Here is a 14,969-nt window from a genome sequence, read left to right on the forward strand (position 1 = left end):
GATCTGAAACATTAATATCATTTTTCACTTTACAGTGTTTCTTACCAGAGTAGGCAGCATGTTACTTGTACAAAAATGGTTTATATTTTTGTTTACGTATAAAACCATGCAGGCAGAGAGAACTTCCCCAGCGATCGGGTAAGAGTTTTCTGATGACCAGTGCTAACAATGTACCGTTTTGGGACAGAATGTGTCAAAGGTGTTCCCTTAGAACACAGTGTGTCTCAGATACTGAGCTCAACGGCTGTGTGACCTCTGTAGGTTACTTGACTTCTCTGTGCCTCTGTCCCTCTCAGTGTGCAAACGGGGACAGTAACAGGGCTTACCTGGCAAAATCACAGTGGGAAAGCAGTTGACCAGAGCTGGGAACCCAGCAAGCACACACTCAATGGTGGTTACTGTCAAACTCATTCCAAAATTAGGATGAAACTCGTGTGCAGCACAGAAGAATGGCTACACACTTATTACTATCCATTTTCTTTTCTGTTTTTTTTTTTGAGACAGAGTCTCAAGTTGTCACCCTCAATTGAGTGCCCTGGTGACATCATAGCTTACAGCAACCTCCAGCTCTTGGGCTCCAGCGATCTTCTTGCCTCTGTTTTTTTGTATTTTTAGTAGAGACAGGGCTTCGCTCTGCCTCAGGCTGTTCTCGAACCCATGAGCTAAAGCAATCCACCCACCTCGGCCTCCCGAAGTGCTAGGATTACAGGCCACTACTCTCCATTTCAGAGAACGCTCCATTTTTAAGTAATGTGGCCTTTTGCACCAATAAAAAGTGTCATTAGGCAGGGACAAGAGAAGGGGCAGGTGAGGCCCAAATACTACTTGGGAAGAGAACTTAAGTGTTGAGTAGAGGCTTTCAGTTCAGTAAAACAGAGTAAAAATGGTGCTTTTTCTTGATTATTTCTAACTTTCTGATCACATCAAGGAAAAAGAAACCTTAGTTTGGTGCTAATATAACCTGCATGTTTCCCTGATAACCTATTTCCTCCCTTTTCAAAAGAGTAAGCATTAAGCTACATTTTAAAAACATGGGTAGCTTTGACTTATCTTTATAAATTATGGACCTATTTCTAACAGTAAGTCTGTGTCAAATAGCACTGGTTGCACATTTATGATGCTGGTAAAAGGGTGGGTGCGGCGGCTCATGCCTGTAATCCTAGTACTTTGGGAGGCAAAGGTAGGAGGCATTGATTGAGGCCAGGAAATTGAGACCAGCCTGAGCAAAAGCTAGATGCCATCTCTACAAAAAATAGAAAAACTAGCTGGGTGGTGGCACATGCCCGCAGTCCCAGCTACTTGGGAGGCTGAGGCAGCAGGATCCCTTGAGTCCAGGAGCTTATGCCTGCAGGGACTATGATGAAGTCACTACACTCTATTTGAGTAGTGGCAGAGTAAAACAAAGGTGATATAAATAGGAAGTATATAATATTTCAAGAATAGCAGACACAAATACATTTTAATTTTAATTATAACAATAGAAGTGAGAGTTGAATACATATAAGGCATAAACCAGAAGGTGGCAAGGAAACAGCACAATGGCATGACAGACTGAACGTCAGTGTCCCCCTAAAATTCATAAATGAAGATCCTAACCCCCAGGGCGGTAGTATGAAGAGGCAGCCCTTTGCAAGTGATTAGCGATGAGTGTGAAGCCTCAGGCAGGGCATTAGAGGCCCCAAGGGCCGGCTTCCTTTCCGCCTGGTAAGGACAAGGGGAGAAGGAATTATCTATATACCAGAACCCAGGCCCCCAGCAGTCACAGATCTGCCAGTCCTTGAACCGTGAGAGGTGTCTGTTGTTTCAGCCACCCAGTTAACAGTATTTTGTTAAAGCAGCCTGAATTGACTGAGACAGATGAGATAGCAGGGAGAGGCCAGCAAGGTACACACGTGAGGGGACTTTCTAGAACTAACACCTCTGGTGGTTAAACTGCTCCTACGGATTGTGCTGAAATCAAAGCAGAATGATGGAGGGAGGGGAAGGAGCTGGAGGCTGCAGGCTGTAAATGCAGGGTTTCTTAATGTAAAGTCCAAAAGTCAAGAGCAATAGCTACCCATGGACTCTGCCCTCCTGAGGAGCTTAGGAGCTGGACTGTCCAGCCATTGAGTGTGAATTTGAGTCCTGGATCTGCCACTGTCCAGGTATAAGAAAGTCACTATACTTCTTGGTCCCTCTGTTCTCACGCTGTAAAATGGGAGTAAGACAGCACCTACTTCAGAGGTTTGTTAAGAGGATCACAGGGGTGTCTTACAAAGAATGCTCAGACAGCAACTCATATATAACATCATGGCATGAAGGTGGCATTCTGCGAGTGCTGTTTATAGAGGTTAGTGTCCTCAGGAGAGGACCCTCAGCTTACACCCCATTCTCCCTGTGTCTGGGGATCCCCACACTGTAAAGACAGTCCAGGCTGTGTACAGGGGTGGGGTGGAGAGGTAGGCAGGTTACACGGTCACCTTGTATAAGGAATTCATTTTCTCCTGAAGCTAGAAGGAATGACCAAGTGCCTGGAATTCTTTGCAGGATATCCACCAACTGTTCATAAATTAAATTCAACATGGTTATATTCAGCAGGCTAAAGCAAATGTTCACACCGAAATCTGAGTAAACAGCAGCAGGTGCTAAAAATTAAGGAAAATGGAAGGAAGGAAAACCAGCTGCTTACTATCTTACCTCCCCCCACCCCCCATTTCCAACACTATAAAGTGAAAAAAGTCTACCATTATTGGATCTTAATGGGAGATCCCCAGACCACTTCCCACCATACCTGTGTCCATCCAAGGGATGCCTTGGGGTTCTTGGTAAAAGGGGAATGCTATTGTCTGAAAGTCAGAACACACAGGCATTCCAGGCATTATCAGTCTCCCATGAACTTCCCCATAGCCATTGGCATTTTGTTTTTCAACTGTTCAACAAATATTTATTGAGTAACTACTGGGAAGAAAAGGTAGATTAATCAGTCCAGCTCCTGCTCCCAAGGAACCTGTGGTTGACTGGAAAGACAGGTCCCAAGAACAAAGCACACAACACCAGCTAACCTGGAAGGGAGACAAGCAGTACAAGCTGATCACCAAACTCCAGATGAGGGCAGGGAGGAGTGTCAAGGCCTAAGCTGTGAGGTAGAGGTGTTGCCTTGGAGAAGCACCAGGAAGAGGAGAGAACATCCAGGGAGAATCAGCTTGTGCAAAGGCCCTGGGGTAATGGTAGTGAGTATGAAGTCAGAGTGCCCGGTATGCAGACAGCTGGATGGGCTATGAGGCTACAGAATGAGGCAGGACAGTGAGCAGTCTGTCTTTGTCCAAAGCAAAATGCAAAGTCCTTGATATGGCAGAGAGAGAGAACAAGAAAGGAGGAGAGACAGACAGGGTCAGAGTAGGGAAATTGGAAAAGACCTGTCAGGATAACAACATCAGTCGATAAAAACAAAACTTATGATGCCACTGTGGTCAGCAAGAACTGATCTCAGATACCCAAGCCATAACAAGCCACGAGATTATCTTGGGTCTCAGTTAACTCACCGCTGAACTGAGCAAGATGAACAAAATGGACTAGTTAAGATTTTAACCATGTAAGACAAGAGGGGTAAAGGAAGCTCCCCTAAAAAAAGAGTTCTTCAAAAATGACCCTCAAAGTTCAGGGTAATTAATTAATTAGGCTTGCTCCACACAAAAAATAGCTCTGCCTAGTGCTATGGGGATGTCAGAGACAGGCAAGCTTAGCAGACACGAAGCACCGCTTGTACTCTATCTAGCTGCAGGGAGCCCTTGTGAAGTATCTCCCGGTTCAATGGCGGATTCAGGTGAGACTGGGTAGTAACAGGATGAAAAACCCGAAGAATTTAGGTATTTCAAACACAAAAATCTATAAAGTGAACAGTGAAAGCACACTTAGCATTCCCTAAAGAAAGAATCGATTTTTTAAAATTGAATTATCTTTTTCGGGTAACATTAAACTATTACAGACCCAGGGCTGGCACACCCAGCATAAACGTTGTTATTCATCCAGATGTTTCCAAACATCTGTCTACTTGGCTGAGGCGTTGCTTTTAATTAGAAAAGCACCCTCTTTGTCAGTGAAATGACCAATTCACCAGTCACACAAACAGAACTCAAGAGTTAAAGCAACTGTGATTCTGGCATGAGGACCAGAGAATGGTCCATCGCGCTGTCTCACACTTACACCTATTAAAGATCCGTAAGAACTGAGGCGGTGTGGTAGGAACTGCAATAAATATAAAAGTAATGGTTTGGTAATATGTGAGTTTGGAACCCTTAAAAATGCACTCGGGCAATCATTCATGTATGTAATTTGTCCAGGCCCCTCCCCATCTAACGTTATCAGGGATAAGAGAGGGGTTTTTTGCTCTCGTTCAGCTGGTCTCAAACCCCTGAGCTCCAGGGATCTTTCTGCCGTTGGCCTTCCAGAGTGCTAGGATTACAGGCATGAGTCACCATGCCCAGTTGATGAGAGAGTTTTTTTTATTAAAATGAGAATAGACCTAGATTATGATATCAAAACTAAGGTTCTAGCTGGGCCCAGTGGCTCACGCCTATAATCCTATCAATCTGGGTAGATTGCTTGAGCTCAGGAATTTGAGATGAGCCTGAGCAAGAGCAAGACCCCATCTCTACTAAAAATATAAAACTCGTGTTGTAGTAGGCCCTTATAGTCCCAGCTACTTGGGAGGCTGAGGCAAGAGGATCACTTTAGCGCGGGAGTTTGTGGTGGCTGTGAGTTACGATGCCACAGTACTCTACCCAGGGCAACAGAGTGAGAGTGATTGATAAATAAATAAATAAAATGAAATAAAAAGTTCATTTCTCTTCTGTGTTCAACTTTCAGGAAGAGAGAAGCCCAATGATAGGGGCAGAAGAGTGGAAACAGGCCCAAACAGCCCCAGAGACAGAAGCAAGCCCCAGGAGACACAAGAGCAAAGGTGGGAGGGAACAGAACTGCAGCAAGGTGAAGACCTCAGGGGGAGATTCGGGAAGAAGGTTCATCAAGACTGACAACAGAACAGAAAGAATAGAAAGACCCAACTGTCAGAAAGACATGAAGAAAAGCACACACACACGCGTGCTTTCCCGGGACCCTTCTTATTAATCTCAAAGTTACTAAAAGCTTTGTGCGCACTCTACACTTGTGCCATGGATCCCATTTGGGTGGAGGAGTGGGGTTGGGCAATGCCTGAAAAACCATGAGTTTGGGAGGCAAATCCGAGATCATGAAGGTTGCCACTGAAACCCCTCCAGGGCGCTCATATGTAGTGGTAACCCATCGCAAGCTCTGTTGGGAGCGCATGTACAAGATTTCCCAAAAGTCACCCCTAAAGTCACCACACGTAGTGAAATACTTACAAAATACTCGTTATAAAATTTAACAAAGAGATGGCCAACACGGAGAGAATATTCTGCAAATTTTATAATGAATATTTTGTAAGTAAAGCTTTCATTTAGCTACAGTTTCCCATTTTCCCTACCTATGGGGACTTCCGGGATAACTTTTGGGACATCCGTATACTGGTAGCCCAGTGCTGACTGTCAATAAGCTCACACCCTGGTCTCCACAGAGGCAGCGGTTAGTCTGAGCTGTGAACTGCAGGGAACAATGGAACACAGTGTCTTTCAACTTCAGACAATCCTTCCACCTTGAGGGGGCCTATCTGCCTGTCTAAGCAAAGCAGCAAAGCCAGGTCCTCTTCTGACACATAGCCTGGGTCACATCCTTAGGGAAACAGCATGTGGAAATGTCTGAGGTCATTAAGACTTCATTTTTCTCTACAAACCAGCCTGCAGTTAGTTCGCTCTTCTCTCAGCTTAAGTTTGTGTGCTCTTATGGCACACGTGGTAAAATTATGTCGATGCAACAGTTTCCTAATCCTTGTCTGAATTTTATGGGCTTGGTATCATTCTAGGAAATGACTCCTGACCTACTTTTCCACACCTGCTTTCCCTGCCATCAACTTTCTTTTACTAATTTAACAATCATTTCTTGAATCCATTTCTCCTGGCACCGTGGGATACACAGAACAGTAGAAAAGGACGTAGACAGAGAACTGATCCAAATGGGAAAATGAAGGTAATGTGCATTATGGCAAATTTACATTTATTATTTGTCCTTGGTGGGGGAGGTAAAAATAAGTAGTTTAAAAGAAAATGAAAAGCCCTCCAAATAGTTAAAATTCACAGGAGGCCATGGCTTATTAACATACAGCAGAAGTACTGTCTAAGTCTTAAATTTTGATCATTTAGCTGGAAGCTAATGCTGGGAACAGCAAGACTGTCTTGAAATGTTCTTGATGAATGCATTATCTTTTCATTCCACAAAAATGAAAGAAAGGGAAATAACTTCAGATGAAATCAAATGGGAACTGGCACAAGAGACAGTTACGGCTCCTCAGGAAGAAATAGAGAGATGCTATCTGTCTTGTAAAGATATTTGAGACAACTTTCAAGAAGTGGGCTAGGTATAACCAAGTTGCTCTATTGATTATGCTAGATTGGATATATAGTACTCTCAGGGGCTTAAGACAGATCTGAGCATTTAAATTGTTTTATGACAAACTTACTGTCTGTGTGCAATAGGCTGCTTTAAATTATTAACTTTCTCTATTCATATTTTAATATACAAAAGGCAGAGTCTATTTACAGGTAAGTGACCTGTAAATTTCCATCAGAAAAAAAATAAAAACTCCCTCCTTAATTTATTTATTGGAACTACAAGGTTCAAGAAAATACTTTTAGAGAAGAAAAATACATGTTGCTTAAAAATTAATGATTTAAGAAAAACAAGTTTTTTCTTCAAACTAAGTATGCAAGATAGATATATAAAATGAATGGCTGCAACAAAGACAGACCATGTCATTTATGATATATGATTTTTTAAATTAAAGTTTGTTTTTCAGAATTGTAGATTCACAGGTGGTTGTAAGAAATAATGCAGAGAGATTCTGGGATCTCTTTACCTCATTTCCCTTAATTGTGACATCTTTCAAATCTACACTACAACGGTAAGCGTTTGCCATTTTAAAAAAAGAACACCTGAAATTGAGTAGTTAGTGTGGAAATTATCAACCCCGCTTATGTAATTTAGTTTGTACTAATGGGTACTCCAGACAAAAATAGAGAGACTGAATCTTCCTTTCTCCAAAATGTTGAAAAATTTAGGAAATAATTTGGCATCTACAGAATGAAAGAAGTTATTAGATTTGTTCTTTAAAACACACACAAAAAGTTGATTTCTGCACTCAAGTTTCTAAGCCACCATAAATTGAAACTCTACTAGGAGATCAAACAAAACCCAATCCATGTTCTTGTTTCAAATTGCATATAACTGGTTGTCACTTTTTAAAACCCCTCTTATAGAATCATCTTATTTACGAGATATTGGCCTATCTAATTTTATGTTGTGAATTTTACAGTAATAAGTAGTTTTGAGAAGTAAGAGATTTATTTCTGCTTCTCAGAACACTATGCTTCTGAAATCTCTGACAAAGACATGTTCGCATTTGGATAGCGAAAACCAAGTACACGTACTCCGTTGTTAGTCCGCAACAAGTAGTGGATCACTCCGGGAAGTCAGGAGAGTGACAGAGATTGATAATCAGCTTCTGGAAGACCAAGGTCATGAATCAACTTGCGTTGAGTGAACCCTACATACGTCTAAAACTTGTCATTGGTGACACGGTGCTGAAAGCTGTCACTGAAACATGTTATCATTGCAGAAGGCTGTCAGCGTTGCAAGTCAAATAGAAGACCCTATTAGAGAGCCCAGTGAATTGCCTTTGGCAGCTTCCAGAATGTGGCACTGCGGCAGCACTCAACTCCAAGCTCTGATTACACTCAGTGGGGCAAAGCATTCATCTACCATATTCACATGGTCTGAAGCATATTATTCCTGTGATGTTCTCCAAAGAACACCCATACTTGAAATATAAAATAGAACCACTGATAGATAAATTCTGAATCGTAATGATTAGCACACAATCTATGCTGGGGAAGTATAGAGGTGGGGAGGAAAGGATGTGTACAAATAACATTATTGGTTCACAGGCTTTTCCTGAGCAGTCAGCCAAAGGGATGAATCAAGGCAAAGAAGGTAGCCTGCTCTAAGACCGGGAGAAGTATTGTAGGGGCATCATTACAAAGGGCCCAAAGCCAAAAATCACTGTGCTGAGTAGGAAGCATCCATGAACAAGCCGGGCAAACTTGGAGCCATCAGCTATGAATAATCTCAGACAAACGCTGGTCTGAAGAAAGAAAATGGATCTCCAAAGCTGCCCATGCAGCCAGTCAGGTTAAAAGAAAAGGCAGTTCTGTGACCTACAACATGAATGGCACCAAAGGGCTGGGAGTGAAGTCATTTTAGCCCAGCATGACGGCTTCAGGCAGCCCAGGCTCCTGAAAGGAATTAGGAAGAGTGGTTTGCAGTCACATTCTTGGTTACAAAAGGTTCGTTTTAAAAAGAGAGAGAGGAAAGGTGTTCTAATGGGCTAACAATATACGTAGTCGTAAGAAGAGTGAAAAATATTTTCAGGCATCAACAGAACCCCAGGCAGCACTAAGCGGAGATGTAATATACCATCCCAGTGCTTATTTTTCGCCTCAGACAGTGAAGCTCAGCAAAGCATTCTCTGCTACTTCCACGGACAACCTGTAAAGTGATATTCGCTTTATGGATAGGGAAGCAGCTCTCTGCATCAGCAATGGCAAAAAGAGGATGGTGCATATTCACAAATCCCAGAATACAAGTGAGGTAAAGAGCAAGAAGGGGAAGCAGCAAATTGCTGGTCTGATACACAAAGGGGTGAGACAGTTGATCTGCACTCTGATATTCTAACAGCATCAGCAAAGCAAAATCTCAAGAAAGAGAAGAATTCTATTCCCCTGGGCACACAGGGCACAATCCCAGCTGACAGAACTTTCTGGAATAATAGGATGTTCTCTGTGCTTGGTAGTCATTAGCCACAGGTGGCTGATAAGCACTTGAAATGAGCTTCGTATAATTGAAGGACTGAATTTTAACCATATTTAGCTTTTAATTAAAACAAATTTTAAATACCATGTGAGTCTGGGGCTGCCATATTGGTTATGTTTCCCAAAGTCTTCTCTATGCACCTTACATCTATTAACTCATTTTATCGTTACAACCCTAACAAGGTTGATGATATTCATTTCATTATCCACATTTTACATCTTTTTTTGAAAACTATGGCACAGAGTGGTTAAGCAATTTACCCAACGTCACACAGCTGGTTCTCAAACCAAGGGCTTGACTTAGGGTCCCTAGGGCAATGTGCATTATTCAAGGAGCAAGTCATGGTTAAGGCAAACACCAGAGACACCCAAAGTTATTTCACGTAGACGCAGACAAGTAAATAAGGCACAGTCTACCTGTTTTCCCTGTGTTTTTCATCCAGGTTTTGTTAGAAGATTCATTGTCAAAGCCATCAAGTTGCAGTTCCTGGTATTCTTCTCCAACACGTGCATGCTGGTCTAAAATGTCTATAGGAGACTGGTGGCGGCCCCCACAGCTGACGCTAGACGTGACCCAGTGCTCAGGACCATAGGCACCTGTTGAAAGAAAACAACACTTCAAACCTCATGGCTCCAGGGTCGGGGTTGGAAGGAATAAGACTAAGGCAGTCAAGTACTTCATCTCCCACTGCCCCCACCCCAAAGCGGTCAATATACTGAAGACTATCGAACAAAGCCATTTGCTTGATGTGGAAAGATTTCAGAAACAACAACAACAAAAAGATAACGTTACTTAAGATAGTTTTCCTTCTTGATTTGCAATCAAACACTTGCTAACTTTATCTTTAATCAGATTAAGGGAGTCGCACAGAAGGGCTGTCAGTGTTGTTCTTATTTCTGAAAAATTTTAAATAAGTTTTCTAAAAGAAGCAAAGTATTTATTCACAAGAAAGCATCTTAATCAATTTAGCGTGTTTTGCTATTGTGAACAATAGCCTAAGTACAACTTTGTTCTTAGCTCATCAGAGTTTGTAAACTTGAAGAGGTGGTGAAAAGCAACACAGGACTGGATGGGAGGCATTACAAATGAGGGAGATGATGAAACATGTTTTTCCCTTGGCTAACCATGGAAGATTCTTCAATTTGGCCGTAGTTTGCATATTTGAGTTAAGGCACACATCACTCCTTCTCAATCCCCATCTCTGACAGGAGATGGAGGTTTAAAGTTGCCTTCAGACTGGACTTGGCATTCACATAAAGCCTTTTGGGAGGACACAGGCCACAGAAATAAAGGAAGAGAGGGTCACCATAAAGCAAGGTTCTAACGGGTAACAACCTAGTGTAGGTACAGAAGATCCACTGCGTTCGCCTCTCTGCCCTATTTAGAAATGAAAAAGTTGATAACAAGCTTAAGATTTTTCTGCATTCTACTTTAAAACTTTTTGACATAAGAAAGTAAGAGTAGTTTGTTGAAAAGAGGTAACTTTCACTGGAAAGATTAAGATGAATCCTTTTTTGAGAATCAGATACAGAATATGTTGAAACCTTACAATTTTTAGAAGGTAACACATCGACTTCACAATCAATAGTTTAGTGTGTGTATATACATATACATATCTCCAAGGCTTTTTAGCCTTAAATTTCTATGTTTAGTGTAATGTATATACATATGTACAAAAGCACTGTGCTGATGGGTGGGTATTTTTGTGTCTCATTAAACACCTAGCCTGGTGTGATGGAAGACACAAGGAAACCTCGTTCAGTTCAGCAGTATGTCTCCTAATCTTGTTAGTTTAATAGTAGGTAAGAACCTAGGTAGTAAGCATCCTGCCACCATGCCATCATTTGCCAGGATGTTCTCCTAGTCTTCTAAGTCTGATATACCTCCCAGCAGATATAAACAATGGCACCAGGAAAAAAGGAACAAGCTCAGGAAATCTTTTCAGGCATGGTAATGGAAGCTTCATGGCTTAAGAGCAATTGACATAGCTCCTTACAAATGATTCATATACTTAAAGCACCTCAGTCTGGGTCTAATTCCTGAGTCATTTACCCTAATCTTCAACCCCAAAGTCAGATAAAAACAGACTATCAGAAAAAAAAAAAAAAATGTTAGCTGACAGGCAAAGGTCTAGCAACCTTGGGGCACATTTATAAGAGACATAAGAATGTCTGGAAAAAGTGGACATCGTTGTCTTTCCTACGGATTTCAACAGTGGGGGAATTTGTAAAATCCCCCAAGACTGTGACTAGTCATAAAGGGACAGAATGCATTTGCTTATATTTTAGCTAAATTTTATTTTCATCTTCAATCTAGATATTTGTAGGAAAACAAGAAGGGACATAATGGATGTAACTTTCCTGCCCATGGTTTAAATTTTCTTCCAGATGCTAAAAGAATCCATCTTTGATGTACTGAATGGCTGATCAAAATATAAATTTTGGTTAATGACAATGACTCTATATTATGTCTGAATTATGGAAGCGAATGTTTTAATCTTATGTGTATGTGTGTATATTAAATGCCTTTGAGAAATTTACCAGTAAAATACCATCACATTTAATGGGGAAAAATAGCACAGGACACAATAAAATACCTCCAAAACATGACTCCAGCTAATAAATGCAAGTTATCATTTGAAAAAAGTCACCTGATAATTATCCTACAACTAGTAATAATTTTGAAAAAATACTCTGTCACGTCAGAAAAGTACTTGCCATTCATATTATTTCTCATAACCTTCCAGACATAGGTGAAATATAATTTAGCACTCTATAAAAATATAATCAAGACTTCATACCAATGGGATTCATTTATTCACTGGTAACAATCTAAAGATTTAAACAGACTACATGCTTGCTTTCACACTTCCATTCAATATACATTCAAGTGCAATTTTAATTGAAACTGATCTTCCACTTCAGATTTTAAATTAATTCTTCTTTGGAGCGCTTCATGCTCTAGACACTCTGGCTTTGCAAAAACCCCTATGTCATTAGTGGAGGAAATAGAACACTTTTTCCAACCTTGCAGGTATTGATTACCTATTCTCACATCGAAGCACCATTGCTATTCCACACTGTATAAAATCTCTTTGGTGTTAAGACACTTTATAAAAGACCGAGAATTATATCATTAATCATTTGCAGTTGCGCAAGTCTCACAGTATTGAATGCTTTGTTTTTCAGAACTTTGAGTAAATGCTTTTAAGTAAAAAACATGACACTAAATAAAAACTGGTTAACTTAAACCTAGGTAAGAACCTAGGTAGTGAGCATCTGGGGGAGGAGGGACCTGGAGCAATTAGCGAGAAGGCTTCCTCTCAGTTACAACACTACCCATATAAAATGGAAAAGAGAAGTCATTTTGTCCTTTAGTTTCCCCTTACTGACTCTTTCTTCCAACAGGCTGCATATTTGCATTTTCATGGTGAGACCCCTTGAACAGCTCACCAAGCTCTGATTTGACAACCTAATGTACAAGGGTACATTCCCAAAGGGGAAGAGGTGAGGTCTAAGGAGAAACCACAGAGCAGAATGGGCTGCCAACAGTAATTTCCTATTCACCTGTTACAGGTCTTATAGGAATGGGATCTTGATAGAGACACATTGCCAACCTACAAGTACCATGGGAATCTAACAGTGTTCCTCATTCAAATTAGGATGAAAAATATTTTCTTTTTGATGGATTCAATAAATGTATCTGAAACCCCTAGCTAAACGTTTGAACTCAGTGTAAATGTCCCTTTGTCAGACATACAGAGGTTCTGGGTTTCTTTGGACCTCATTATGCCTGTTGCAATTTACTGCTTCTTTTGCAATATGCCAAGGTGGGAAACTCTACAAGAAGAGGTTACTCCTAGGTCTTGTTCAATTTCATACTGATGCCTAACACAGAGTTCTAACACATATTCTATACTTACAAATAAGTGAATTAAAAGAAGAAATTAAAGAGCGGTAGCCTTTCTAATGACACTATATGCTCCCTAGGCATTATTTTAGTTTTAATTTTATATATCTATCTGCTGATTTCTTACTAAGTATCCCTCACTCTTGGTCTCCAGAGTTAGGATGTCAACTTCAGAAATAAATCTTCCTTTCCTTTCTTCATTAATATATTAGTTTGAACTGTGACATGGAAAAATAAGCTCCAAATACGGGATACACATGAAAGAACATGTGCGTGAATTTAATAAGCCCACTAAAGGCGGTGATGGTGGTGGTTTTTTTTTAAAAAGGTGCAGCAGGACCTTCTCTTTCAATGCCTTTGTAAAACATATTTAAATCTCTCTTTTTTGTTTTTCTATGCTTTAACAGAGCTCTCCAGTCACAGAATGGCAATCAAAGAGGAAACTGTCTTATTGATAAGGCATCACCCTCTATACACTCTGATCAATACCAGGCATGATGCTAAAAAGTCCGTTCTAGGAGACAGGGTTGCCCGAGTTCCTTCAGGGTTCCTTGGAAAACTTAAGCTGCCTGTGGCTCAGCTCTTCATTTGTCCAACGAGTCTCCATATCAAAGAGTGATTATGAGGATTCTGAGACAATCTATGTAAAGAACTCAGAGCATCATAAAAACAAAAAAGTTTCATAAGTAGTTTCTGCTATGATTATAGGCCTTTATAATGGACATATACCAACATAAAATGCAGGCCTTCAAGAAACTGACTATACAATGGACAGTCCAGTGAAGGCTAATGTAGGTAGATGCAGTTATTTCACAGTATGCAAAGGGGGGGACATCCCTCCCTCCAACAGAACTTACACAGAAGGTAATACTCGAGTGGAGTGACTTCCTGCAGTCCACAGAAATTTACTAGACTCTGGTCACCTTGCCCAGGTATTTCCCCCTTGGGTAGAGGCTGAGTCAAAAATATAGTTGGCCTTCCTGGGAAGTGAAGCTTAATTCCATCTATGTTTGAACATACTGACTTTCTTGCAAAGATTTAGTAAAGAAAGAGAATGATAGTAACTTCACAGTGGAGAGGCCTGACAGACACCACTTTAACCAAGTGAGGACAATTAACATCCCTGGGAAAGCATGTAGTGACCGTGGACAGCTTCATAGGATAGGAAGGGTGTATCACCTCCTCGGTGTTCTTTCCAAAAATCCATGACCCTGGTCTATTCATGAGGAATAAGATGAACACAAGTTAGGGAACACTCTACAGAATACTTGACCGGTATACCTCAAAAATGTCAGTCATGAAAACCAGGAAAGATTAAAATGAGTCACAAAAATAAATGTGGAGTTCTCGGTAGAATAATGGAGTCAGAAATGAAAACTAATGGAAAAAGTGGTGAGCTCTGATAAAGTCTGGAGTTCAGTTAATACTAATACACCAAGGTTCGTTTCCTAGATGATCTTCGTCAACAGGTCATTCTTTGTGGGTTAGTCCATCAGCAAAATGAAAAAATGTTTATGAAATTGCACAAAAAGTCAGATAAAATTTTAGTTTTGTTATACAGGTTACACTTTAATACCTAGATTTTACTGGATTTACTCGTACGCAGTAAGGGAATGTCTACAGCATAGCAGCTGAGGGAGATGGGCACTGATTTATGGGTGGTACTGGAATTGCTGTCAGATCCTTTCTGGACAAAAGGAGTCTGCACAGAGCTAAGATGCGGGGAAAAGAGACACTGGGCAAAAGAAAAAACCAGCAAGCTCATGGGTGATATTTCATTATTTAAGATTACATAAAATCCTCATAATATATAAAGTTGGAGAAATTCTCTTTTAAAAAAGAGCAGAGAAAGGGAAGGAGGGAGGGGGTAGGGCCTTGGTGTGTGCCACACCTTCTGGGGGCAAGACACGATTGCAAGAGGGACTTTACCTAAAAAGTGCAATCAGTGTAACCTGGCTTATTGTACCCTCAATGAATCCCCAACAATAATAAAAAAAAAAAAAAAGTAAAAAAAATTACAGTTAAGAAACAACATATTAGCTTACTTTATGGCTCATTTGTGCACTAAAACAAGCCCAAAT

General features: G+C 40.7%; 1 protein-coding gene across 4 annotated transcripts in view; it reads right to left on the reverse strand.

Annotated features, from left to right (window-relative positions):
- Positions 1-14,969, reverse strand: part of PTPRG (protein tyrosine phosphatase receptor type G) — a 773,199-nt gene that overhangs the window by 301,879 nt on the left and 456,351 nt on the right. For all 4 annotated transcript variants that reach the window (XM_053598712.1, XM_053598711.1, XM_053598714.1 and 1 more), the window contains one exon: positions 9,396-9,575. In XM_053598712.1, the coding sequence (XP_053454687.1) occupies positions 9,396-9,575 (180 nt within the window). The remainder of the gene's footprint in view (positions 1-9,395; positions 9,576-14,969) is intronic.

This window comes from Nycticebus coucang, chromosome 8 (assembly GCF_027406575.1).
Source record: "Nycticebus coucang isolate mNycCou1 chromosome 8, mNycCou1.pri, whole genome shotgun sequence".
Lineage (NCBI taxonomy): Eukaryota > Metazoa > Chordata > Mammalia > Primates > Lorisidae > Nycticebus > Nycticebus coucang.